Consider the following 27,178-nt stretch of genomic DNA (forward strand, 5'->3'; position numbering starts at 1 on the left):
GTCTTCCTTTTCACTGTGGTTTCTATTAGTACCATTCTCACTCTTTCAAATGGAATATTTTGCTTAGTAGTTACTGGTTTGTTGTATAATACGATATGATATAAAACTATAATAAAATAACATAATATTTTTCTCTTCATACTCTTTTGGAAAAAAAGTAGCATTCTGTGTAAACTATATCTCTTATATTTGTATGAATCTTTTCATATTAGTTAATAGTATGGCAAGAACTTGCACATTTGTTTTAGAGTAGTATTTAATTTTTAAATCTGATAGTCACTCTTTAGCATATGCTCAAGAAAATTGTATACTTATATTGTCTCACAGACGTTTGTAGTAATGCTGATAGCATTGTTTGTAATTGCCTCCCAGAATGGAAATGGCTCAACTGTCTGTCTGTCGTGAATGGATAGACGAGAGGAGCCCTGTACATATGATGCAGTGCTGTTTGGCAATATAAAGTACTGACACAAGTAGTGACGTGAACACACCTTGGAAACACGCTAAGTGAAAGAAGCCATAGACTGTGTGGTGTCTGTCATAGAAACCTCTCATAAAAGCCACAACATTATGTGGTTTCTATCATATAAAATAGCCAGAATATAAATTATAATGCCAGTGGATGGTTTCCAGGGACTGGGAGTAGGGAAAGGCTATTGAAGTTTCCCCTGGGACTGATGAAAGTGTCCTAAAAATAGGTACTGGTGGTGGTTGCAGAACTCTATAAATTACTGAAATCTCCTAAATCATAAACTTTAAAAGAGCACATATTATAACATGTATACTATATCTTAATACATTTATTACGTTTTTTTTAACCAATGTTAACTTTTTTTTTCCTATCCTTTCAATGATTACTTTTATAAGTCATCCTCTGATAAGAGGCAGTTAGAGCTGTTAATTTCTGTCATCCTCTTCTGTGAAATTTGAATGACTCTATTAGCAGACAGTATCAAATGCTTCTGTAATGCCTGTGGCTTCTCTTGAATCCTTTCTGCTCAAGCATTCATGCACAGTGTTGTGCATTCCTTCGACCTGACTACACCACTTCACTTGTGTGAGGAGCCATTACTCAGATTTGCTGAAGTGAAGCACTCTCTCCTCGGTCTTGTCCAACTTAGAGCTGGGGGCTTCATCTTATCGCCGAAGTTATTCACAACTACGAATGACTTACCAGGCTCAAGCCGAGGCAATGCTGTTCCTGTCCACACACTGTCTGTTACCAGTGTGACTTGTCCTGTGTCCAAGTCTGCCATCTGCCCGGGGCTGCCACTTAGCAGGGCCTGGCCAATGAAACGGAGTGTCTGTTTTCCCTCTCACTGCTGACCACTTTTCGTGTTTTTTTTTTTTTTTTTTTTAAGTGAGAATAGCGTTTGTCAAACTCTGCTGCCCCTGGATCTTGTATATTGATCCATTTCTCCTCTCTTTCTAAACTGGGAATGAATTGTAACTATGAGAAAATTCTGTGCTCAAGTGTTCTTGGGTTCTATGGAACAACTGTTTCCCCCTTGTCTAATCCTATTACCTCACATGCGGGTGGAGAGCTATTTGGCAAGACCTCAAAGTGTGTATTTATTTTGCTGAAGGGAATGATTTTGATAATGAATTATAAAATAAGTGAATGTCAGGAGTAGGAATATATTTCTGACACATTTATCTCGTTGTTTTAATGCCTTCTTGTGTCTATTTTTCAGATCTCCTGCAGGCTTACTTTTCCTGTAAGCAGCATGTATGGCTCAGTCTTCACCACCTGGAGGGTTCTTGAAGTAATTGGAGACGAGACCGCAGCCAGTGACTGGCTGGCCGCAGTGGAGTCCTTGCTTCCTATCACTACAGTGATCCCCACACACGTTTTTTTACTGCTGGCTCACCTGCTTGTTGAAGATTCGGGACAGAATCTTCAGCAGATACTGAAGGTCACCACACAGTTAGCCCAAGCAGATTCCTCTCAGGTAAAGAGAATATGGAAATGTAACGGTAGAAAGGTTTAGCATTTACAATTACAGATTATTTTTAGTGTATAGATTATTTATGCCAACATCTTGAATTATAGCTTTAAAGAAATGTCTTTATCATCCCAGTTTGGCTTCTTTCTTCTTATCCTGAATTGATTTATACTTAATGCAATTTTTAAAAATTTAAAACTACATTTTGCTTGGATACCTGAATACAGTACATTTTTGTTCTGCTTTTCACAACCCATTCCATATTGCATTCCTTTTAGTTCTAATATTGACCTAAGGTGGACCCAGCTAATCAGTTCATGATAGATTTCTTATAGTTTGCCCCTCTCTTCACTTAGTCATTTAATAAGCAAAAACATTGTATCCTTACTCTGTGTGGTACTGATCTGCAGGCAAGGATGTGAGGATAAACAATTGTCTTCCTGTCTGTATGGAGCGTGAGTGTAATAAGCAGTCAGACATAAATAAGACTTCCCTCTGTCCTTTAAAAATAGAAATACATTTAACACAGCGTTCTTTTATTTTTCTACTGGTTAGAGTCTCTAGAATGTTTTCTGTGAAGAGAGAATTTCCTAACCCAGCAGGCACGACATTATTTTATATGCTCTTTGCTGATGTCTCTGCTTATGTTTGCTCTCAGGAAGAGTAAAGAAAAATTTCGCCTCCCAGTAAAAAATCATATGTTACTGGTTGAAAACATTAGGTGTTGGTGATGGTGAAAATATGTTGAAGATGAGAAATTATGTGTTTGGAGTTTCTCATTCTCACAGCTTGTCATGCTCATTTGTATTTTATCAAGTAACCTGTAGTGTATACAGCGTACCTTTGTTCTAATATCTGTGCATACTATAAATCATTCTATGTTGCTTCTATTCTTGTTCTCTGTTCAGTATTTTCTCGAGACCCCCCCCACCCCCCCACCAACTTGTAACCAGTATCTTGTAAGACATTCTTTTCAGAATAGTTGATGCACAGATAGCATCTGGAGATTATGCAAAGAAAGATCCTTTGAAATAATACAGTGGCCTGTCTTGATCTGTATACACTTGTGATACAGTGTGTGTACCTGTTCCTATACACACCACACCTGTCATTTTTCACTCACTCAGTGAGTTCATTTGGTCTTAGGAATTTCACCTTAAGTTACTATTTACAGTTTTTATTATCCTAGCATTTAGGCCAGTCTTGGACTAGGTAGTATATTCAAGGCACAGTTTCTTTCTTTTCTTTGTGAATTATGTAGCAGACTTACAGAGGCTTATCACTTCATCTTCACAGTCCAAAAGGAATCGAGAAGCAGAAAATGCTTAGATTGTTCTTGCTTGGTTCGTGTGTCCATAATGTACCAAATATGATAGCATAATGAGATATTTTAATTTGCCATTCAATGTAGAATGAAGTGGCGTGAACTTTAAGGATCCCTAAATTCTGTGCCTCCAGAGTTGTGAGAACTGAGGTTAGGATATATTTAGTCAGACTTAGTATCACTGTGACAAATGACGTGTCACTTAAGAAAAAGAGCCTAAGAGAGAAGCATGATTTCAGAATTTTAGTCCATTGTTGGTTGGCTCTATTGTTTTTAGGTCTGTGTCCAGGTGGAAACACCATGGAAGAGCATGGTAGATTAAAACTGCTTAGGTCACTGCAGCTAGGCAGCAGCGAGAAAGAAGAACAGGCCGGGAATAAGGAATACTCTATAAATGCATGTTATACCCATCGCGGAAGTCCTCAAACCAGGCCCTACTTCCCACTTCCCACTACTTTTCCAATCAGCCTATCAATTTGTATATCTATTAATAGATCAGTACAGTAAGTAAAGTCCCTGGGGTCAGGCCACCTCTCAATGATTGGCTCTATCAATGGGGGCCAAACTTTCAACAGATGAAGTACTTATTTTTAAAAAATTTCATTAGTATATATTAATAATACACACACAACAGGTTTCACTATGGCATTTTATTATGATATGCATATAATGTATTTTGATCATATTCACCCCCATTACCCTCTTTTCCCCAGATTACCCTCATTTGTTCCACTCCTGATACCCTGTTTTTCTAACCAGTCCCTTCTACTTTCACCCCTTCCCTGTGTGTGTACCAGTGAATTTAATTAGGGTTATTTACATGAGTATGGGTGAAGGGTTATGTATGGGATCATGATTACCTTACTGCTGAAGAAAATTGCTCTCCCTCCCCTATGAAGCATTAATTGCCTATAGATCCTCAAGCAGAGGCTAGAGCCTTATGAACCCCCTTCCCCACTCCCAGCCCTTCACTGCCTCAGGGAGGGGCAGGGTCTTATGAGCCCTTGACCCTCCGTGATAGAACATTGACAGTTCCAATCAGTCTCAGCTGGTGAGGATTCAGGAGTGCCACAGATATGCTTGGAAGACAGCATTCCACACCATTCCATCCCTTCCGGGGCTCTTAAGTTCTCTGTCCACTCTTCCACCATGTTCCCCGAGCCTTGGCGGCGTGATTTAGTGCTGAGCATTCAACCATCACTTATTCTCAGCACTTGGACTATTTTTGAGTCTGCAGTAACTGCTGCTCACAGCAGAGAGAAGCTTCTCTGGGGAAAGCTGACAGCAGTGCTAATCTTTGGGCATAAACAGAATACTTAGCATGTCTGTTTAGCAAAACAACAGCAGTAACTTGAATGGTAAGGCTGTGACCTTCCTCACCAGAGGCTTTGGACAAGGTCTATGGTAGAGCCGAACAGACTTCATATCCTCCCAGAGAGTGGTTGGTTATGGTAAGGCTGTGACCTTCCTCACCAGAGGCTTTGGACAAGGTCTGCGGTAGAGCCGAGCAGACTTCAGATCCTCCCAGAGAGTGGTTGGTTACGGTAAGGCTGTGACCTGCCTCACCAGAGGCTTTGGACAAGGTCTGCGGTAGAGCCGAGCAGACTTCAGATCCTCCCAGAGAGTGGTTGGTTACTCCCAGGACAGTCTTGTCACTCTTGTACCTGGAAGCACTTCTTGCCTGGTGGGTCGGTCGTCCTGGTGGGTTGGTCGTGTAGCACACAGGGTCCACAGCTAAACAGAACTGCTGTTGACAGTTCTTTCCCAGCGGATTACGTAGCACCTTCCGGCACCATGGAGACTAGCCAGTAGTGAGGCAGTTTTCAATGCATGTCTAGCTGGGACCAAAGTGTAATGTGAGTTTTGGAAGTACCTCTTGCATCCAAACCATAAGAGATGATTTCCTAAAGGAAAGATCATTTCCCTATAATAGACATGGAAGTCTGCTCAGAAAACAAACATGTTGAACAGAACTTGTTTTGTATCTAGAGACTACTAAACTGCCATAAAGTGACCAGTATGCTGGGATAACGTCTCTTCCTAGTCCTCAGAAGTCAGATGCTCTTCTCACTCCGATTGCTGCAGGTTCTGCCTGGTAGCCTCCACCACCCTGATACTTCATTTATTTATCTTAGTACCTGTATAAACATTATTTTTTGTGTAATCTGTGAAATGGCAATCATTAGAATGACCACTTGGGGTCATTTCCTTGTTCATTAAAGCTTTATTAAGCACTGCTGTATATTTAAGTCATGCTCTATATCTGCTGATCATTTGTTGGATAGTTTTGAAAGAATTGAGAAGAGTATCTTGTGTATTTGTGCTCCTAATATGCATGGTAGAGTGCAATGCTTAACTGTTATTGCTCTAACGCAGCCAAACCGTACACAATGCCTTCTTCATAAGACCTACAGGTAAAGCTTTTAAGTATCTGAGAATGGGCAGAAGTCGTACCCTAGAAATAGAAGACACTGCTTTTTTCTCTTTCTTTTTTTTCATTATGATATGATCAATCGTGTTATTTTAATAGTCTTTAGCTACAATTTAAACAGCCAAAAAGAAGGAACTAAATATTTTGACAAAGCAAATTTTACAGTAGTGAGTAGATGCTATGACTATATTTATTTGCCTTGAAATCTACTCTGGATGGAGTGATTTCTGTGCTTTCATTTATAGTTATATCTATATCTATTTTTACAGGAGGTTTGTTCCTGTAGGAGGACAGTTGACTCAAATTCATGGAAGGGTTGGTACTAAAGGAAAGTTTTAGACTTGTTTTTTTCCCCCTGAGACAGGGTTTCTCTGTGTAGTTTTGGTGCCTGTCCTGGATCTCACTCTGTAGACCAGGCTGGCCTCGAACTCACAGGAATCCACCTGGCTCTGCCTCCCGAGTGCTGGGATTAAAGGTGTGCACCACCACTGCCTGGCAAGTTTTAGACTCTTAGGAGACTAAGTAAACTGGGGAGATAGACACTTCAAGACTGCCATCTGCTTCTGCTTTTGGGGATTATCTCACATCTACAGGAAAATTCAACCACTTAAAGTGTGGTGACCTAAGTGTTGTGTTTGAATGACATCTTGATGTATCTGACTACTACTATAAGACCTTATGAGAGAAAATACTTCATCAATTTGAAAGAAGTGGGCTGTTTATGAAGTATATGGTTGCATCCTTTTTACTCTTATTCTGAGTGGAGACAATAGAGATTATTTCTAGTAGTATTCATCAAAAATAATATAAATTGTTTGTATCTATTGGTACTTTTCCAGTGTAAGTTCTCCTCCTTAGTCTCTCTATCTGACTTTGGTGGTGTCATGTCCAGGGACATACCTGACATGAGCAACCAGGGAATGAAGAAAAGAGACATAGAACAAAGCTGGGATTGGATGGTTTGGGCTCTCAGATGGAGAAGCCTCAGCATCCCAGAAGCTCAGTGTGTTTATTGTATACAGTTGAACAGAGGGGTGGAGTTATTGCACACAGCTGAACAAGGAGGCAGTTTTAACTAATCTTGGTAGGAGCAGTCTCTATAAGGGAACAGTCTTTAGGCTCTAGATATCCAGGGGCTGGGTGGCTTAGGGAGAAAGCTATGGTGGATGTTTTCTGCACTATGAATATCTACACTCACACAGGGAGAAGCCCCATGGGACTGAGGCTCTGGTCCTTGACATGGCTATGCCTATGTCAACAGCACACATTCACACAGAGCTTCATTTACTAGGGCTTCCTCTACTACCCACAAGAGGAGGCGTATATTTTCCTTTAGTTTTAAGACAAGTAGGATCTTGGAAGACTGAAGTTAAGTGGTATGAAGGAGTTCTGGCCTTGGGAATACCACTTAAAAATTACCTTTAATCCCTGCATTCGGGAGGCAGAGGCAGGCAGATCTCTGTGAGTTCGAGGCCAGCCTGGGCTATAGAGTGAGTTCCAGGAAAGGCGCAAAGCTACACAGAGAAACCCTGTCTCGAAAAGCCCAATAGATAAATAAATCAGTAAATAATATCTGGATACATAACTTTAATGTTAAAATAACTAAAAAAAAAAAAGACCCCACCCTCCAGAAACAACAAAAGCTGCTCAAACTGAAGCATTGATCAACACAACAGCAGCAATTATTAGTAATCCTTTTAGTTTTCCCATCCAGCATCGTAAGGCATACTTCGCAGAAGATATAAGCTGAGGCCAGGCAGTGCTCAGTAGAAGTTCACGATTTCTGGGGGCTGGAGGGATGGCTCCATTTGAAGAGTACTTGTTGCTTTTGTAGAGGACCTGGGTTCCATTCCCAGCACTTACATAGTGGCTCACAGCCATTTATAATTCCAGTTCCAAGAGATCTGATCACTTCTTCTGACCTCTGCCAGCTTTAGGCATACACGGGATGCACATACATACACGGAGGCAAAATCTTGATACACATAGAGTAGAAGAATGACAAAAAGAAGAAGAAAACAAGAACCTCACCCAAAACAACAAAACAGTTCACTATTTACATTTTTGGAGCCAATAATATCCAAGAATGATCATCCTGAATGAGTTTCCATGAAAGTCTTAAAGGATTTAAACACACTAATTTATTTTACAGAGACGATCTCATGCCATATAAGAGGTTTACCTAAAATAAATTTTTTTCCCCTGAGACTGAGTCTCATTGTGTAGCCCAGGTTGGCCCTAAGCCATTGTGCACTCTAACTGCCCTCGGCACGAGGATTTTCTCACAGCCTCCCAAGTGCTGGGCTTACAGAAGTGTGCTACACCATCTGGCACGTGCATTTTTGATTAGTTTTAGATAACAGTTCCCACTTTTCTGATACTGTGGACAAAGTCATTGCCCATATATTTTGATTATGTATCATGGCAGTTCTCTGAGAGATGCCTGAAGGACACTGGAAACATGTGGCTTCCTGGTTTGTGTGAAGCATTGCTCATTTGACCATAGTTTCTCCTCCCTCAGGTTGGTTCAAGATCTGGCCGCTCTAAGTGGGAAGTGAGTAGCAAGAAATGTTAGGCATAGACCTGCATAGTGCCTGAAGGGACAATGTGGATTGGGCCTACGTGCGAACTCTGAATTTCAATTTAGGGCCCTTTCAAGCCATTATCAAATCATATTTTGAACACTTAGTCAGTGTTGCCCACCTATGTAAGGTGATTATGGACAGCTCAACAATGTTTAAGTCTAAGTATAACTTCTCTAGGAAGAAGTCACAGATGGAGCAAATGTTGGTTACCTTCTCTTTCTGTGTATGACCCCATTAGTGAGTCTCACTTAACTGTTCTCTGAACCGTGAATCCATTCTTCATAGGCAGCAGTGCTAGTTCAGTACCTTCTCCCAACACAGTCCACATTCCCTAATCGTGTCTTGCTTCTGACTCTGCCAGAAACATGACTTTTCCTTACTTTGCATGACCTTTTCCTCTGTTTCTGGATTTTGTGTTTAGTTCTTTGCCAACTCTGGATTCCAGCATGTTTCCTTCACAGTTACTCTGGAAGCTTCAGATCAACTTTTCTTTGTATCTACCTGGATACCCCCTCCACCCCATTTCCTTTAACATTCCTTTTTTCCCTGAGCCAAAAGGGTGTTACTCATCTCTTAGGGCCCATGCCATCTCTCCTTCGCTGGGTTCTTGTATCAGTTACTTTTCTGTGGCTGTATTAAATATACCAGGACCAAAGCAACTTATGTAGGAAAGAGTTTAATTTGGCTTACAGTTTCAGAGGAGTAAGATGCTATCATGGAGAGGAGGCCTGGAGGCCAGGAGACAGGACAGCAAGAACAGGGAGCTAAGAGATCACATCTCCAGCTGCAGGCTCCAAGCACAACGCAAACTGGATTTTGAACTCTCAAACCCACCCCCAGTAGCATATCAGGGTGGAGACCAAATGCCTTAGCCTCCTGGGGACATTTCTCCTTTAAACCACCATTGCATACCTATAGTGCAGTATTGAGTGTTATGGTCTAGATAGTAGAAGTGCTAGGGGATCTGTTGTTCATGTGGCTTTGTAATCCTACAGAAGCCTTATTGGACTTAGCAGCTGCTTAATCCTCTGGCTTATAAATATATGTAGGAGATCGCCTGACTAAAGCTTATATCCTGTTTGGAAGTAAAGTCTGCCCATTAGTAGTAATTAGTTTTAAAAAGTTGTTTATTTAAAAATATTGCTTAAAAAGTTTGTGTGTGTCTTCTTACCATATGGGTCCCAGAGACCAAACCCAGAATGTCATGCTTGGTGGCAGGTGTCTCTACCCTTTGAACCATTGCCCTTTACCAGCCCCTGTTAATATATATATATATATATAATCTAAGGAAATACTTTGTCTTCTTATGTGTCTTTTCTTTGTGGTTAGGGGTTTATAGCAAAATTAAATACCTGCAATAGTGGTCTTAGAGGTTACGGGGGTAGTGGAGAAAAGAGGATAAAGGGATATTGAATCATAGGTCTAAAGATAAGAGGAGTGAGTTCTGGTGTTCTGTAGTAGGGTAGGACTATAGGTCACAAAAATATATTACATATGTATAAGGGTCGGGAACAGACAAGCTCAAAGGTTTCTAGTACAGCAATGATGGGGTTAAAAGTGTCAAGATGTATCAAATGTATTCCATAAATATATACAATTACTATGTATCAGTTCAAATGAAGATAGTATGTGGAATAAACATTAGTCACCAGCTTTGGGGCAGATTGAGGTCTTTTGATATCTCATTTTCAGGTGAATATCTCTAATGCTGTGTATACAGAATATCAACTTCAGTTTTACTGATGTATTAAACTGATATAAGGAGAGAATGCTTTTAAATTAAAGTTAACCAATATATTAAAGAAACACTGCGCAAAAATAATGGGGTTTCTTGTAATATTTCAGTGTCTGCATACATTATATAATATTCAAATCAGGTTCCGCATTTCTTTCTTCTCATTTCTTTATGGTGAAAACTTGAAACAGACCCTTTTATCCGAGCTTTAGGAAATGCAGTGTTACTCTCTGTAGTCACCCTTTGTGTGAAGCCTTCCAGAATGGTTTGTCTTATTGTGGTTTGGTTCCCATTGATCACACCCCTCCCCGCCTTCCCAGGCCTCTAGTGGCTTCTGTGAGATTCTCCACGTGGGGTCACGTGAGAGCAGCTGGTAGGAGGCTCAGGAAGTCACAGGCTCTTCCTTAAAGATCTCCTCTCATTGATCCAAGCAGTAGTCTCATGAAGCACCATGTTTGAGGCACTTTCTCACCTTCCTCTTGTTGTGATGTGGTGATAGTCATGCTTGTTTATCTTTGTTGTTGTTATCACTTGCATTTTCTGTCTCTGAGGGTTTTTGTTTCCCTTCTCCCTTTTCATGTTTTGGTTGTTAAGTCTAGCTGAAGGTCTTGTTAATGGGAGCAGTTGCAATCTTTTACAATTTTATAGTGTTTTCAGAGCTCTCTCTCTTTTTTTTTTCTTTTTCGTTTCTGTTTGTTAAAGTATATACATGCTTGAGCCATTTGAAATCACTTAAGTAGTAAGGTTCATGGCCCATGACTTTTTGATCTTTTCAAAGTCATATATTATCAATAGTAAAAGTTGACTTTCAGGGCAGAATCCTTGATAGTTCTACTCAGGGTCATAAGCCGTATTTTAACACACAAAATGAATAGGAAATGGGTGAGATTTAATGGTCTGTGAGTTACTGCTGTGAGAAAGGGAGAAGATATATTCTGTAAAAGAACATGCACAAAGAGTCTCTGGCCACTCTGCACTCTGTTCTATTGTCACCGAGTTCTGTGAAATGCTACCCCCTGAAGTCAGTCTGCTGCCTGTGTTCTCCACACCAGCAAAGGAAGCCAGAATGTACAGTGCTTTTAATAAAGACCTTCAGAGATAAGAAGTGCTGAACTACTGTTCCCTGGTAACTATAGCATGGATTAGACCTTGAGAAAAATTGGAATGAGCTTGTCTGCATGAAGCAGTTAGACAAAAGGGAACACATGTCACAATACATGGTCAGGTTATAGCGCCTCACCTTGTGGCGAAATGCTTAGGTCTTCTTTGTACGTTCTCTGAAGGTCTCTATACAATACGGAGTTCCAGTTGTTTGCTTTCTTGATGGTGGGCGTGAAACTTTGGGTTTACCCCCAGAGCATCACTTTTGTGTCAGTCCTCACCTCAGCGTCAGCACTAAGCTGAATGATTGCTAGTGCATCTTTAGAATAGAAATCTGAGGTGTCCATTTACGGGATGCTTGATTATGACTTTTCTAACCATAATTCTAAACCATAACTTACTAACTCATGAGTAATACACTAAAACAAAATCTCTGTGTTTCTGTGTCACTGTCTATTTGTAGGCTTGTCTTCTGCTTAAAACTCAAAAGGAAGAGACTGAGAGATTTCACCAAACCAAAGGCAAAAAGCAAGCCAAGTGGAGATGATTGTCTAATAATGACCAAAAGCTATTTTATGTACATTTTCTTGGAATGCTCATAATTGAGAGGTTTTTATATTTAGGAAAAGTATTTTTTTGTATTCTACTTATTTTGAAAGTAATGTTTGAAAAATATTGAGAAAGTTACATGTTGCTGTGGTTGACATGTTGAAAATGCTTGAGGTTGTACACTGTCAATTTGGGATCTTGAGATGCACAAAGGCATCTCTATTCAGCATCCAGTCATGAAGAACATCTTTGCAACATGTGTTTTAATTGGGACGTGGAATGCTAAGAGAGCTGTTGACAGGCTTACTATGAATAGGAGTGCCTGCAGGAGAGTCTATGGTGTTCCAGTGCAGAGTGACTGGAGTGTTGTGTGAGCCCAGAAAGGGATAACTAAGTCACATGACGGCCCGGTAAGGCTTCTGAGAATGGGTGGTTCATGAATAACTCCTGTTGGATAAATACAAGTTTTTGAAAATGAACTAGAAGGATATTGTTTCTTTTCATCCTGTATGAGCTAGAAAATATTTGTAGATGGCACAGTATTATATTGGAGTAACTTCACTGAATAAGCAGCAGAATAAATGCAATTCTGGAGGTTCTGCAGTACTTTGTGAGCTGTAGTTTCACCAGCTGTAATGCTCTTCAGTGTTGCTGATTTAATTTTCTTTTGGGGGGAGTCAGGCCCACAGCACACAATCCTAGTTATATATTATGTCCTGAAGCTGTCAGTGAGATAATAGGTCTTGATTTGATGATCCAGTTTTAACTCCAGAGTTATCAAAGTTGGGTGGGTGTGTTAGGTCCTTCATCAGAAGTTTTGAGATTTTTACCCTGTGTCTGTTGAACACACTGGGTTTCTAGCTCATCAATGACAGTTTTGAACATTTTATCATAGATAGTATATGCTCTTAGGCAGATTTTTTTTTTTAAAGAAAAGTTAATATAAAGCATTGGGCATTCTGAAGTCAGTTTCTTTCCAGTGGGTGGAAATCCATAGTAATAAAGCAAGTGAAGCCAGAGAAATGGCTAAGATGTGACTAGGGATGATTCTGGATGGCAGGCGTGTGCTGGGTTGATTAGACTTCTGGAGACCATGTGTTCTGCTCTTCCTGATTGCTGACATTTTTGGGTGAATGAATTGCTTCTGCACTTAAGAGGATTTGTGTATTTCCCTGTCTCTGTGAAGAAAACAAGCATATAAAAATGTTTACCAGACTTGATCATATTGTTGAGTTAAGTCGCTATCAAGCCAAATGAGATTAGTAAGGAGAAATGGGTGTTTTGAAGTGACCTATGGTTGTCTTAAATGTAAATTGTGTTCAATAGGAATTTTTAGTAGATACAGTTTAAATTTGGAATGCATGAAAGGAATTCTTCAAGGAAAGCCATCTCTTAAAGTTTTTGCTTCTCAGCAACCTTAGAAGGGTCCTGTGTTTTATTTGTTGATTGATAGAGTTAACAGGTAACTATTGTTAGATCTCTCTAATTTTACCCTAAAACCAATAAAGTATTTCCCCAAATTGTCTTGTTTGTCCAAACTAATGGATGGAACATTGTGGAGTTCATGGTCATTAGATTTAGGTTAGGTTCGATTACGCTGGCATCTTATTAGATGAACTCTATTAATTTAGGGCTCATGGTAATTTGATATAGGCTGAGTTAAAACATTAGCAGGTATTGAAGCTACTGGGTTTAGGCTGTTTAGAGTTGCTCACTTACATTAATATGATGAGTGTGCTAATTTCAAATGATCAAATTATCTATTCATTAAGACATATCAACAGGGACTGGTGCTTGGTAACACTTGGCTAATTAGTTTGGTACAGTATAAAAGTGAAAGCAATTGACTTTGATTTCTTTAGTACTTTTGAAATTCAGTCTTGCCTATCTTCATTATTTCTAGTAGTTTGAGTTATTATTAATGATAATTATACTGGTGGCATTTTGCTGTTTATGTGTTCTAAGTGACAAATTGTATTTAATTTCTAATGGTAGAGGTACAGCTTTATCTGTGTTAAGTGCAATTATCATGGAATTATCCTTCAGTTTGAAATACCGTGCATGCCTTGTTTTTATTAGGTCCCATGTTATTTATTAAGAATTTTCAAGTCACTCATTTAATCACACAACATATGTTTATTGCAGACCTCCTATATGGTAGGCGCTGATAACACTGAGATGGAAGGATATTGTCTTTTGTTCAGGAATGATAGGGCTTGGTGGGTTGATAGAGGCATTAAAAATTACTTTCAATTCAAGACAGTAATTGCCACTGTGGAGGTAAATAAGCACCCCTGCAACACAGAGGAGAGGGCCCATATGCTTTTCTAAAGCAGGGGAATGAGAAAACAGTTTAGACAGAATGAAGAACATATGCAGAGACACTGATATGTGGCAGGTCACAGTGGGGTGGCAAGACAGACAGCCATTCTGAATTAAACTGGCTCCATGGAATGAGGGAAATTGTTCCTGGAGTGGATATAGGTGTTGAGAAATGAGCTCCTGAAACCATGCAGTTAGGCAAGATGAGAGAAGTTCTCTAAACTACTAGGGTCAAACCAGACTTGGGGAAATGAAGTGGTATATTATGATGTTAAAAATCCCAGTTTTGGTGGAGCCTTTGGCTCCTGTAAGAAAGTGAGAAAACAAGTGGAACCCACAGTGTGGTAGGAACACACCTCGATGTCCAGCAACTGCTCTTCCTCTCAGCCTCTCAGTCACTGAAGTACAGGTGTTAGGAAATGAGAGGATGGGTAAATAGGAAGGTTCTTGAGAGACGGGCTGTGGGGCTGTGAGGCCTACACATCAAAGCCTCCTTGTCTTAAGCTTAGTGACTGGGACTTGAACCTCTCCCTTTCTCCTCCTGGTCTCTCTTTCTAGTCTAGCTTGGTGCACCTCCCTCACATTTGAGGTAAATGAGTGGATATAGCGAATTAGTGTTGATGTCCTTCACAATTTAAAAGAGGGTGATGACTGGGGCTTCCCGACCGTCACTGCATGCCTGCCTGCCACAGCTTTAATCAGGCCGTCCACAAGAAGTCAAGAGGAAGTGAAACTGAAGAGGATTACAGGAGAGGCAAAAGGTTAAAGACGGTGTGTGTGTGTGTGTGTGTGTGTGTGTGTGTGTGTGTGTGTGTGTGTGTGTGATGGCTGGCTAGCATTTGTGATGGTGGAGGAGGAGGTGTTGTAGTGTCACCATCAGCTGACATGCATAGCATTTGCCAACGGAAAACACGTGTTAGTATTTCTTATAACAAAATGTGGGCAACCCGAGTGTTTTTAAAAATCCAGTGGGGTGAAGCTCCCTCGGGGAATATTCAGGCCTCTGTTGACAGCAGCAAGGGATTGGTAAGGCGAAGCATCTCCCGGCACCGAGTCTAAGGAGAGCTTCACCCTGCAGGTTTGGCTGCTGGCCATGGAGCAGTAGGAGGATCCCTCTTGGGCTGTGAGATGTACAGACACCTTCACCATACTGACAGTGTGCTGACCCTGTTTCCCAAAGGAGCCTGTCCAGATCCAGATATTAGGCATTTCTTAGGGGAAGGGGCAGGGTGGTAGGGAGATGATGAGTAGACCTATCAGCATCAATTAGAGGTTGTAAAGTTAAGGAAACTCTGGAGAATTCTGCCAGCTGTCACTAAAGCTCTTTGCTAGGGATATGGGTTTAACCTTTGTGATCTCATCAGCATGAGAGTGAGCATGTGGATATTCTTAGGTTTAGGCTTCTGTGGGCCTTGAATGATGCTGGTGCATCTGCCAGATGGCCACTTCACACCTTTTTCTTTGATTTTCCTGTTTATATTTTGTGCTTTGTTGAGGTTTACAAACAAGGGACTCCAGATTACCTCTGGTTAAAGTTTCTCAGCTGTGCATTGTTATGTTAGTGGGACACTGCTCTCATACCATGATGAATGAAGCCCATTGCAATGATAGGTATGTTCTCTCTGTCCCCTTTCTTAGTTTCTCCCTTTTGAGACATTAGAATATCATTTAGCCCATGCAGAAAGACGGAGCCCTGTGTGCATTTCTGTTGCCTGGCTCAGTGCATCTCTTAAAGCACTTACTGAGCAGTTGATGAGTTTGTGGTTATCTTTTGAAGCCAGGAAGGGCACACACAGTGGTCTGCGGAGTCTGCAGAGTTACTGAAGAAAGTCCAGGAGTCATTTTTGAAACAGTTGAAAAATGGAAACCCATGCATGCATATGTTATGTTGTCTTAAATCAGACTCTGGGTAAAGCTGTGGTGACACATGCTGTTCATGAAAGGCTTAATGCAGTCCTTCTAATCGGATGAATTGTCTTGTTGTGCAAAAACTGTTATTACACTGTGTGTGAAGCCAACCATGCTGCAGGGGAAAAAATTAAATCGCCTGACTGAGAGGTCACTTGTGAATAGTAACACAAGATCTATTGCCGTTATTAGAGACTCTGGAGGACATTCACCCTTTTATGGTCTTTCAACTGCTGGAATGAAATATTTTAGTGGTAAATGACACCCTTCTGGGAAATCCCCCTGAAGATTCATTCTTTGCTGTTTATACATGAAAAAATGGTGGGAGTCGGGGAACACAGGAGGACAATCACATTATTCCTTTCAGATCACGCAACAAACTTACCTAATTTGATTTGGTGTGATAGCAGTTGCCTTTAAATGTTCCTCATTATACCATTCTTAGTCAGTGTCCGTTAGGGCCACACTCTGTCTTTTATAGCATGTCACGCACATTCGGTATTCTTTTCTGTAGGGTGTCCATGGAAGTGCAGGTTGAGACACCAAGCGGTCTGGAGTTGATGTCAAAATTTGGGTTCTTTACTTTAAGATAGGATGAAGTGAAATGTCTTTCTGCTTATTGGATTTTACTTTCTTTTAAGAGTCTTTGACTATATACAGGAAAGATTATGTGGGTTCATATTTCAGTTTTGCATGGAAACTGTTGATTGATAAATATTTTATGAAATATTTTCAGAAGTGAGTGGACAGTTATTGATCTGAGGTGTTTATAATATAGTCATTAATGTAGGGCCTGTAGTTTCTTTCCCATGGATAGTATTCAGTATTATTTCTCTGTTTATTGGTCATAATTTATCACCACTCTGAAATTTTCTGCCTTTTTGCTAGGTGATTCAGGTTAGCTTTTATGTGGATAAGAAAGTAGTCATGTATAGCATTGCAGGTAATTTGGATACTTTTGTATTTTGTTAATTTTGAAGTCAAGAGGTTGACTTTTTTTCCTTACTTGATTCCAGTGCCTTTCCCCTCCTCCTTTCCTTTAAAGCTTTCTTACTTTATTGCCCAAAAGCTATAGACCAGTTAGAGTGGTGTGAATAGGGATATAAATTCTATTGGATTTCTCAGTGCCTGCTTTTGTTACAGGTATTTTGATGGGTTCATTAAAGCATATCAGTTGAAGTGGGGGCAGGGAAGAAAAAGGAGCAGAGGAAAGGGAATATATTGTCAGCTGGAATAATACATAGATATTTGAGCTTCACCTGGAAATAAAAATAATTTTGTAGAATGGGAGATAGAAACCCTTTGTCAGGTTGCTAATGAGAGGCTTGACCTAGCTGCTGCTGCAGCAGCATCTTTGGGGATGATGAGAGATGCAAAATGCACTGTTGCTAAGCAACTCTCTTGGCTGCCTTTGGAGCAGGTTCATATGTGCTAAGAGCTAATGAATCCTCATGTCTGCTCTTTGAAACTGCTCAAAAAAGCCAATGAAGACATTCCCAGGCGTTTAGCATTTATAAGTACTGAACCTTTCTTGCCATGTCATCTACTCATTAAAAATTAAATTGACCATTTAGTGTGTACTGAATATTGCTTTATTTTTCAAGGTGGGCCAAGGTTTGAGTCCTAATAAATATGTTTTCACAAAGGAGCTCAATAAAAATGACTTAGCTTTGATCTACTACTTATATTGTTGTATCTGAAGGATTATTTTAAGTTGGACTATCCTTAAAGTGGTGGAACCCTCCTCTTTCCTTAGATATTTTTGAAGTCATACCATTCGCATATATTCAATGCCATCGTCTCTGAAGACTCTAGCAATCTAGAAACCAGGGAAAATTTTTAGGTTGCTTGTTTAACCATTCCCTCCCTCAACAATAGCAATAACACAAAACAACAACAACAGCAACAAATTAAAACAAAGCAACCCATAGAACAAGAGTGAAAATCTGATGAAATCTGGTCAAATAATGAATCTAAGTTCTTGGAAGTGGTGTGCAACCTCTGATGACTTCTCAGAAATGCTGTGAAAAAAGTGCCGTGCAAGTGCTAAGTGGTGTTTTTTGTTTTTTGTTTTTCTCACATGGAATTCCAATTGATTTCCTGTTCACCAAGAATTTTAGTTACTGAAGTGCTTGTCTTAGTCAGCTTTGGTAGTATTTTTGTAGCATATGAAAAAGTGGGATTTATTTATAATGGGCTTTATGTTTTGGTTGCATGAAAAAGAAAATGGCCACACTTTCTATATAAAGCGTGAGTTAAATTTCTTTTTCTTTTTTTAATTTTTGGTTTTTTTGAAACAGGGTTTCTCTGTGTGGACCTGGCTGTCCTAGAACTCACTCTTTAGACCAGGCTGCCCTTGAACTCACAGAGATTTGTAGTTAGAGTTTTCCTGCCTTGCCCACAGTCAGGACAATCTTTGTCACCCGCCAGTCCCACAGCCGCTCAGACCCAACTAAGTAAACACAGAGACTTATATTGCTTACAAACTGTATGGCCGTGGCAGGCTTCTTGCTAACTGTTCTTATAGATTAAATCAATCCATTTCTACAAATCTATACCTTGCCACGTGGCTCGTGGCTTACTGGCATCTTTACATGCTGCTTGTCCTGGCGGTGGCTGGCAGTGACTGGCAGTGACTCCATCTGCCTTCCTGTTCTTTCTTTTCTCCTCTCTGTTAGTCTGGCCTATACTTCCTGCCTAGCCACGGGCCAATCAGTATTTTATTTATTGACCAATCAGAGCAACACATTTGCCATACAGAACATCCCACAGCAGAGATTCTCCTGCCTCTGCCTCCTGAGCACTGGGATTAAAGGTGTGTGCCACCATCATCTGCCTGACTTAATTCTTCTTATCCAAAATTTACTAGAGATTCTATTACAGTGTAATAACAGCATATTCTTCTCTAAAATGAGAATTATAAAAGAACTTGCCTCATTAAATTTAACATGCAAATTAAATGACATAATCTAGAGTACAGAATTCTGTTTGTAATCCATAGTCAACAAAAGTTACACTTTTATTGTTCTTTTGACACTGCACAGTTATTTGTTCTGTTACAGGTGCAGTGCCTGGCTGTAGCTAGACAGAAATATTCCTTCTCTATCTGGAGCTGTCATCATCCTTCATTCTCCAAGTTCTTCAAAAGGGAGATGTTTACTGTTATCTATGTTTGTGTGTCTATTTTTTTAAAAATCACCTTTATTTATTTAATTACATATTTATATGTGTGTGTGTGTGTGTGTGTGTGTGTGTGTGTGTATGTTAAGGTCAGACACCTTGTGGGAGTTGGTTCTTTCCTTCTATCCTATGGGTCCCAGAGTTTGAATTCAGGTCATCATGTTTGACAGCAATCATCTTTATCTACCGAGCTATGTTCAGCTTTGTGTGCCTGTTTTAAACTACTTTTGGATTAAACAAGGAAGTTGAGAATAGTGTTCTTCAAAATGGAAATAAAATGAAAGCTAAGTTAGCAGATTGAAGTTTTCAGGTAGTGGGGGCTGTGGAGAGAGTAAAAGTGCTTGCCATGAAGTTCTGATAATCAGAGCTCACCCCCCCCACCACTTAGGAAGACACATGTGTGGCAGTGACGACCTGTAATCAATCACTGTGCTATGGGTGCAAAGGCAGGGAGAATACCTGGGGCTTGCTGGCCAGCCAGCCCAGCCAAATTGGTGAGTTTCAGGTTCAGGGAGAGACCCTGTCTTAAAAATTAGGTGAAAGCAATCAAGGAATATATCCAGTATTGAATTCTGAACCCTCCATATACACATGTGCACACACACGCCCACATATCTCACACCTCAGTTTTTGTGGGTGCATACTTTAAAAGGTTGGAAAAAGATAAAATAACACTTAATATTATGTTTTATATAACCTAGTATATCTGAAACATTCAAAATATAATAAAAAGAATTGCTGAACTATTTTGTATATTCTTTTGCATAAACCCTTCTAGCTGTGTTTTGTATTTTACTCTTACAGCACATCTCAGTTCAGCTGGCTATGTTTCTAGTATTCACTAGGGTTATATGACAGACTTCTTGGAGAGGCACAGCATACTCGTTTACTCACCCCAGCAAGGAAACCCATGACAAGCCAGAGTGACTGCTCCAAAATCCAGCTTGGTGAATCAGTGAGCTTTTCCTGGGATTACTGACAGGAGTGTACGTGAGGAGTTACTTGCAAAAGCAGGGATGACTCAAAAGCAGCAGTATCACTGAACAGCCCACCCCAACACTGGTGATGCCTCAAAAGCTGCAACTCCAGGGATCTCTACACAGCCAGCAGGCCGCTGACACACCAGTGTGATCACTGGGCAGCTTAGATTCACCCTGTGACTCTTTCCCAGACATGTGACAAGTGTTCACTTTCATAGTCTCATGAGCCCTCTCTTCTCTCCTGGAGGGAATGTTTATATTTGGAGGGAGGTGCCAGGCAGCAAGTCCTCATATCATGATGACCACTGTGTGAACAGTATAGAGCTACTGAAAATTTCCAGTGTTCGCATCTTCATCATAAATGTGAAATGTGTGTTTAGAAATACTCTTCTAATATTGACTTCACTTGTCTAAAAATAGGCCCCTAGTCTCTGGTATAATAGAAACTTAATGCTCAAGGATTCAAAAGAAACGTTTTTCTTTTGAGACATGGTCCTCTTATGTATCAGGCTGTCCTTAAACTCTAGTGGTCAGGGTTTTCTGAGGGAAAGAACGGATAGAATATTTATTATATAAACGGGATAAATTAGATTAGTTTACACAGCAGTGTCCTAAGCCATCATGTTGCTTGCACACTGGAGAGGCAGAGAACCCTGTTCCTGCTTAATCCACAAAGCTGAATGCTTCAGTTGTCTCCTCCTGACCCTGAAGGCCTAGGAGATGACTTGACAGCTAGTGCTCGCTATCTGTCCAGGTTGAAGGTCAGAGGAGCTGGGTTCTGATATCAGCAAACGATGGCAGGAGTAGATGATGCTCTCACCAGCAAGAAGCCTTGCAGGCAGGCAGCTGGCACTGCTTCGAGTGTTGGCTTGCCCATGGGAAGTGTCACCCATGCTAGTGGGCGGTCTTCTCAGTTCATCCCTCCTGGAGCTGCTCGCACAGTCATACCCACAGGTGTTGTGGCTCTTAGCTGAATCACGAGACAAACGATACTGACCATCATAGGATCTTCCTGCCCTGTACTAAACAGTGGTGGATTGCAGCTGTGCAGCACCATGCCTGGCAAGATAAGAATTGCTAAAGTGTGTTAAGAAAGTCACTGAGAACATATTGGAACGCCTGTAAGTTTTCTGTCTTTTTTCAGGGCATATCTACATTTTCTAAGACTTTTTTTTTTTTTCCTCTTTAAACTTCATCTTGAGTTCATTTCAGTTTATGTTGGTAAATACTTGTTATATTATGGTCCTGAGCAAAAATAAGAATAGGAACACAGTTGCTGCCTATAATATAAGTCATTTTCAGGCTGTTGTGAGCGAGTAACTAGTACCTAGAGTATACTGAAGTGAACGTGGGCATAGAGTTAGAGTAGAAACAGTTACTGTAACTTTAGGGCATTTTAGTTACTCTAAATAGGGTATTTTCTTCCTAAAAGAATGAAAGCAATTACTCTGGTCTCTTTAAACAATATTTTTCATGATTATAAATATTTTTGAGTTGCACTCCCGGGTTATAAGAAGGAGCCTGCACAAGGCTCAGCAGGAGGAGGAAGTGATGCACCTTGAAAATCCAAGATGAGGCCAGGGGAGGCAGGAGCACACTGTTCCCAGCACCAGCTGTCGTCATGCGAGGAAACTCTTTGTCCAGTGTTTCCTGCCCTTCCCTTCTGTCTTCCCTGGTCACTGAGTGCTTAGGGCAGTCCTGTCACTTGCTGAAACCTTAGGGAAGATAATCTGGAGGTAGGAACTGAAGCAGCGGTCAAGGAGGGACATTGTTTACTGGCTGGCTGCCCATGGCTTGCTCAGTTGGCTTTTTTATACATCCTAGGACCTCCTGCTCAGGGTGGCACTATCCATAGTGGGCAGAGCACTTTCACATCGATCATTAACAAGAAGATGCCCGGTAGACTTTCCTCCAGGCCATCTGATGAGACATTTTCTCACTTGAGGTTTCTCTTCTCAGATGAACCTAGCTTGTGCCAAATTGACAAAATTTACCTAGTAAAGGATTTCAACTATTATGTCTGTTTTAGCAAACATTGGATGTCTTCCTGCTCCCTTCAGCCTGTTAGAACAGCATTGCTTAGTATAATTTTTCTGTTCTAATGTAAATATTCTATAGTTGGTGTTGTTCTAGAAGCTGGCCACATCTAATTATTGAGCATTTTAATTTGGCTAGTGTGACTAAGGAGCACAAGATTTAATTTTAATTAATTAAAACTCAGTTTGGGCAATAGAATCTCAGGACTTCTAGAATCTGTCCCTTCTGAGCACGAAAAGGAGTCATTTCCTCTGCTGCCTGCTATTTTGCATGTTTCAGAGACTATTTTGAATGTTTTTTGTTCTTATACCTTAATTTATGTTTCCAGTAATTGTTGTCTTTGCAAAATGTCTTCAGAGTTGACTTTGAGATTATAGGTTCCCTAGATGTAAAGTACTTGAGAGCACAGGGAAGCAGCGGCTGTCTCTTCTCCAAGTGCTAAAGCCTAGGAGGCCCTGTGTGGAGCTGCCTCATAAGTGTTGCTCACTCAACATAAAATTGCTTGGGAAGCCTGAGCAGTGTGGCTCATGCCTTTAATCCCAACAGCCTGGCCTTCAACTTAGATTTTCCTACCTCTGCCTCCCTAATGCTGGGACTAAAGGCACGTGCCACCATGTCCAGATCTTCTTAATCACTTCAAAAGAAAACTTAATCTAATTATTATTATTATTACTAATTTTAATTATTTGTGTGTGTATGTGTGTGTGTGTGGGGGGGTGTATGCCACATCACACTTATTGAGGTCAGAGGACAACTTTGTAGAGTTGGTTCTCTCTTTTATGTGGACTATGGGGATCAACCTCTTTAATACAATGAGCATTATTACTGCCATCCTTACTACTTTTTAGAAAAATCTTTTATTTTTATTTTATGTGTATGGGTGTTTTGCTTTCATGTATATATTCACAATATGAGTGGAGTATCTCTGGAGGCCAGAAGAGGGCATGGGATTCCCTGGGACAGGAGTTAAGGATTGATGGGAGCTGCCATGTGAGTGGCAAGAACTGAATCCAGGTCCTCTGGAAGAGCTGCATGTGCTCATAATTACTCAGACATTTCTTCAGCCCCCAGCTACTACTTTAAAATAGTTTAATTCACTTGTGTGTGTATGTGTGTGTGTGATGTGTGTGTGTGTGATGTGTGTGTGTGATGTGTGTATGTATGTATGTGTGTGTGTGTGTGTGATGCTGCGATGCACATTTGTGTGTGTGATGTATGTGTGTATGTATGTATGTGTGTGATGTGTGTGTGTATGTATGTATGTGTGTATGTGTGTGTGTGATGTGTGTGTGTGTGTATGTATGTGTGTATGTGTGTGTGTGATGTGTGTGTGTATGTATGTATGTGTGTATGTGTGTGTGTGATGCTGCGATGCACATGTTTGTGTGTGTGGGTGCATGTGTACCACAGTTTGCACTTGGAGGTCAGAGGACGACCACAAGGTGTTGGTCCTTGCCTTCTGCCTTGTTTGAATGGGATCTGTTTGCTGTTGACTGCTGTGTATGACAGGCCAGCTGGCCCATGAGCTTCTGGGGACTGTCCTGTCTACCCCTCCCATTTCACTGGAGGACAGCGGACTGTGCTGCTCTGCTCAGCTGTGCATGGGGACTGTGGATTGAAACTCAGCTCCTCAAATTAGGGCAGTAAACGTCTTACTAAACTCTACCCTGCTCCTACACCCTTTTAAAATTTAATTTAATTTTTTCTTCTTAAAGCAAAATATAGAATGATCCTGGGTCAGAGGGGTCCTCAGGACTTATAAATAGTTTTAGTGATTTGGTGGAATAACTCACAAGACTCAGTGTGTCTGTGATTTGTTAGAATGACAGGATAAAAAGAATCAGTGAGCAAAGCAATTCATGGGGCAATCCATGGAGATTAGGCAAACATCTCTAGTAGTCCTCCCATGAAGTAACACAAAGTGGTGCCCTTAGTTCCTCCAGCATGGGGTCGGGATGAAGAATGTGCAATGTCTTGTGTGGGGAATGAGTTAAAGCCTTGGGCTCTGAGGGTTGCTTCTGTCTGGGCTGGTCAGCTGAGGAGTTGTGTACATTGCGATTGTGCAGGCTCTATTAGTTAAAGGACAGTAGGAACATCCCCCAAATTTGTTTGCCAGTACCTCACCCAGGGGCAGCTTTGCAAATAGGCTTTTCTGTGGAGGGTAGCTTGCTGTGCTGACTATTTTCTGCACAAATGTATATATAAATATTGACTGGGTTAATGTGGCCTGTTCTATTTTTAAGATAGGAGCTCTGAAATAAGTAATTGCAATCTCTGTCCTTTTCCTCTTTAAACTTTTTACATTTTGTTATTGTTGTTTGGGACAGACTCTCACTCTATAACCCACACTGGCTTGGAACTCACAGCATAGGCCAGGCCAGCCTCAAACTCATGGCAATTCTGCTCAGCTTTCTGAGTGCCTGACCTTTTGATATTTGAATATACACCTTAAATATCTTCTAAATATGTTATTATAATTCCTTCCCCTTCTCTCTTCTTCTCTTTCCCTTTATATTCAGTATTGTATCTCCTAAATTTTGTTTTCTGATCTCTTCTAAAATATTCAGTCTTATATAGAGAATACTAGATTAGAAACTCGTTTTTATGCATGTGTGTGTGCATGTACACACACGTGTGTAGTACACACACACTCCACAAGTGTGTGGAGGCCAGAGTAACCCTGCCTGCCTCCTTTGAGATGGTTCCTCAACAGACTTAAACTTTCAGGTTAAGCTAGACAGCCTGAACTCTGAGTGTCAAGATCTGTCCGTATCTCCCAGTGCTTGGATTACAAGTCCATGGCACTCTCTCTGGCACTTCTCCATGGCTTCTGGGGCTCATGCTTGCAAAGCAGGCACTTTCCTCGAGCCTAGAATAGAATTAAGGGAAAAAGAAAAACCATTTGGTCATGGAAGATTTCAAACGTATTTGAAAGAGGTGAGAATAGTATAGAAACCTAGTGTTCAGTTCTCACCTTTTAGCAGTCTGAATTACATAAACTCTATTCCCCAGTCTCTAATTTTTTTTTTTTTTTTTTTTTTTTTTTTTTTTCGAGACGTTTCTGTGTAGTTTCTTTCTGATCACTTTTAGCCAGTCTGCTCGAACTCACAAATCCCTGCTCTGCCTCCAGTCTGGATAAGGTGTGCCCACTGCCCCCAGTCTCTAATTTTAGATGTTATTTTTGAAGCATATCTGGACATGAGTTAAGCTTTGTATTTTTGTGAGTGTCTCATGTGTGCGTATTGAGTGTGCGCAGGTTTGCATATGTGGAGGCCAGAGGGCAACAACACCAACCTTGTTTTTTTTTTTTTTTTTGAGATAGGGTCTCTTACAGTCCTGAAACTCACCATGAAGTAGGTGGGCCAGCTGGACAGCTAGCCACAGAGACCTCCCTGACTACCTTTGTAGCATCGAGATTGCAGGCACTCACTTCCACATCTGACATTTTTTTATATGGGAATCTAACTTGGATCCTATTGCTTGGTTAGCAAGTATTATCTACTGATCTATCTGTCTGGCTAACAGAAGCAGAATTTTATTTTATTTTATTTTTTTGTTTTTTATTTTTTTATTTTTTTTCGAGCATTTTCTGTGTGCTTTGCGCTTTTCCTGATTGCTTGTATCAGCTGGCTCGAACTCACAGAGATCGCTGTCTATCGAGTGTGGACTAAAGGTGCGCAACGCCGCAGAATTTTAAAGTAGAGTTTGAAAATTTTCTCTTTAGACACACTCTATTACTCCCCAGAATTGTTCACTATATCTTTATAGTGTATAATTTAAAGATACATAACAAAAGCTTTAATATACAAGACATTAACCGTATAATTTGTAGTTATAAGCAATAGTAAGATGAATGTTCTTATACTTTCTATTTCCTAACTTTTTTTTTTGGTTTTTCAAGACAGGGTTTCTCTGTGTAGTTTTGATGCCTGTCCTGGATCTTGCTCTGTAGACCAGGCTGGCCTTGAACTCACAGAGATCTGCCTACCTCTGCCTTCCTAGTGCTGGGATTAAAGGCATGCGCCACTACCATCTGGCTATTTCCTAACTTTTGATGTGCATATGTTTAACTTGGGGGAGGTATAAATGATCATATGAAATTCAGAGGTCACACTCAGGTTTCTTTCTCAGTTACTTCCAGTTTATTTTTTGAAATGGAGTTGCTCACTGAACTTAGAACCCACTCATTTGGCTAGAATGGCTTTCCCTACAAGCGTAGGTCTCTCCCAGACCCTGCTTCACCATCACTGATAGTACAGATGTGTGCTGCTGTGCTGGCATGTTTATGTGGTTGGTAGGGTGGGGGGGCTTGAACTCAGGTCTTCATCCTCATTTTTGCATGACAAGCACATTTCCAACTGAGCTATCTCCCTGGATTCTTGTTACCATTTTAAGTTTCAGATTTATGTGTTTTGCCCTTTTGGGTAGGGTAGGAGTCTGTATATTAAGAAATTTTATTTTTTTGTTTTCTTAGAATATGGAATCATATTCTAATATGTGTTGATTGTGTGTGTGTGTGTGTGTGTGTGTGTGTGTGTGCATGCACATGGGTGCATGTGGCACAGTGTGCTTTTAGACAATTTGCATAGTAGGTTCTTTCTTTTCACTGTTATGAGTTCCTGGGGTTGAACTTAGGTTGCCAGGCGTATTTGCTTTTCCCTGGCCTACTGATGTCACATGTTGCTTTTGCTAGGTGCTGTTCTTAATCCACATCAATACTAATTGTGATAATTTTGATCTGGAGTGGCCTCAAAAGTGTTCAAGGCTTGGTTGCCAACCTGTGACCCTCGTAGAAATGCTGAACCCTGGAGGAGGAGTGCTTAGCAGGCTGAAGTTACTTGGTTGGAATTGTGCCCCTGAAGGGGTGAGAAAAGACCTGCCAGCCCTGCCCTTCCCTCTTTGTTTCCTAGTGGCTTGGAGGTGAACAGACCTCCTTAATGGCATACTCCTGCCATCATGTGCTGTGCTTCTTAGGCCCAAAGTGACAGGGCCAGGTAACCATGAGCCAAAACAAACCTGTCCTCCTTACGTTGATTGACAGAGGTATTTTCCCACACAGCAGAAACTAACATACTCTAAT

General features: G+C 40.6%; 1 protein-coding gene across 5 annotated transcripts in view; it reads left to right on the forward strand.

Annotated features, from left to right (window-relative positions):
• Positions 1-27,178, forward strand: part of Focad (focadhesin) — a 301,255-nt gene that overhangs the window by 104,312 nt on the left and 169,765 nt on the right. For all 5 annotated transcript variants that reach the window (XM_028859771.2, XM_037202700.1, XM_028859770.2 and 2 more), the window contains one exon: positions 1,695-1,952. In XM_028859771.2, the coding sequence (XP_028715604.1) occupies positions 1,695-1,952 (258 nt within the window). The remainder of the gene's footprint in view (positions 1-1,694; positions 1,953-27,178) is intronic.

This window comes from Peromyscus leucopus, chromosome 2 (genome assembly GCF_004664715.2).
Source record: "Peromyscus leucopus breed LL Stock chromosome 2, UCI_PerLeu_2.1, whole genome shotgun sequence".
Taxonomy (NCBI): Eukaryota; Metazoa; Chordata; class Mammalia; order Rodentia; family Cricetidae; genus Peromyscus; species Peromyscus leucopus.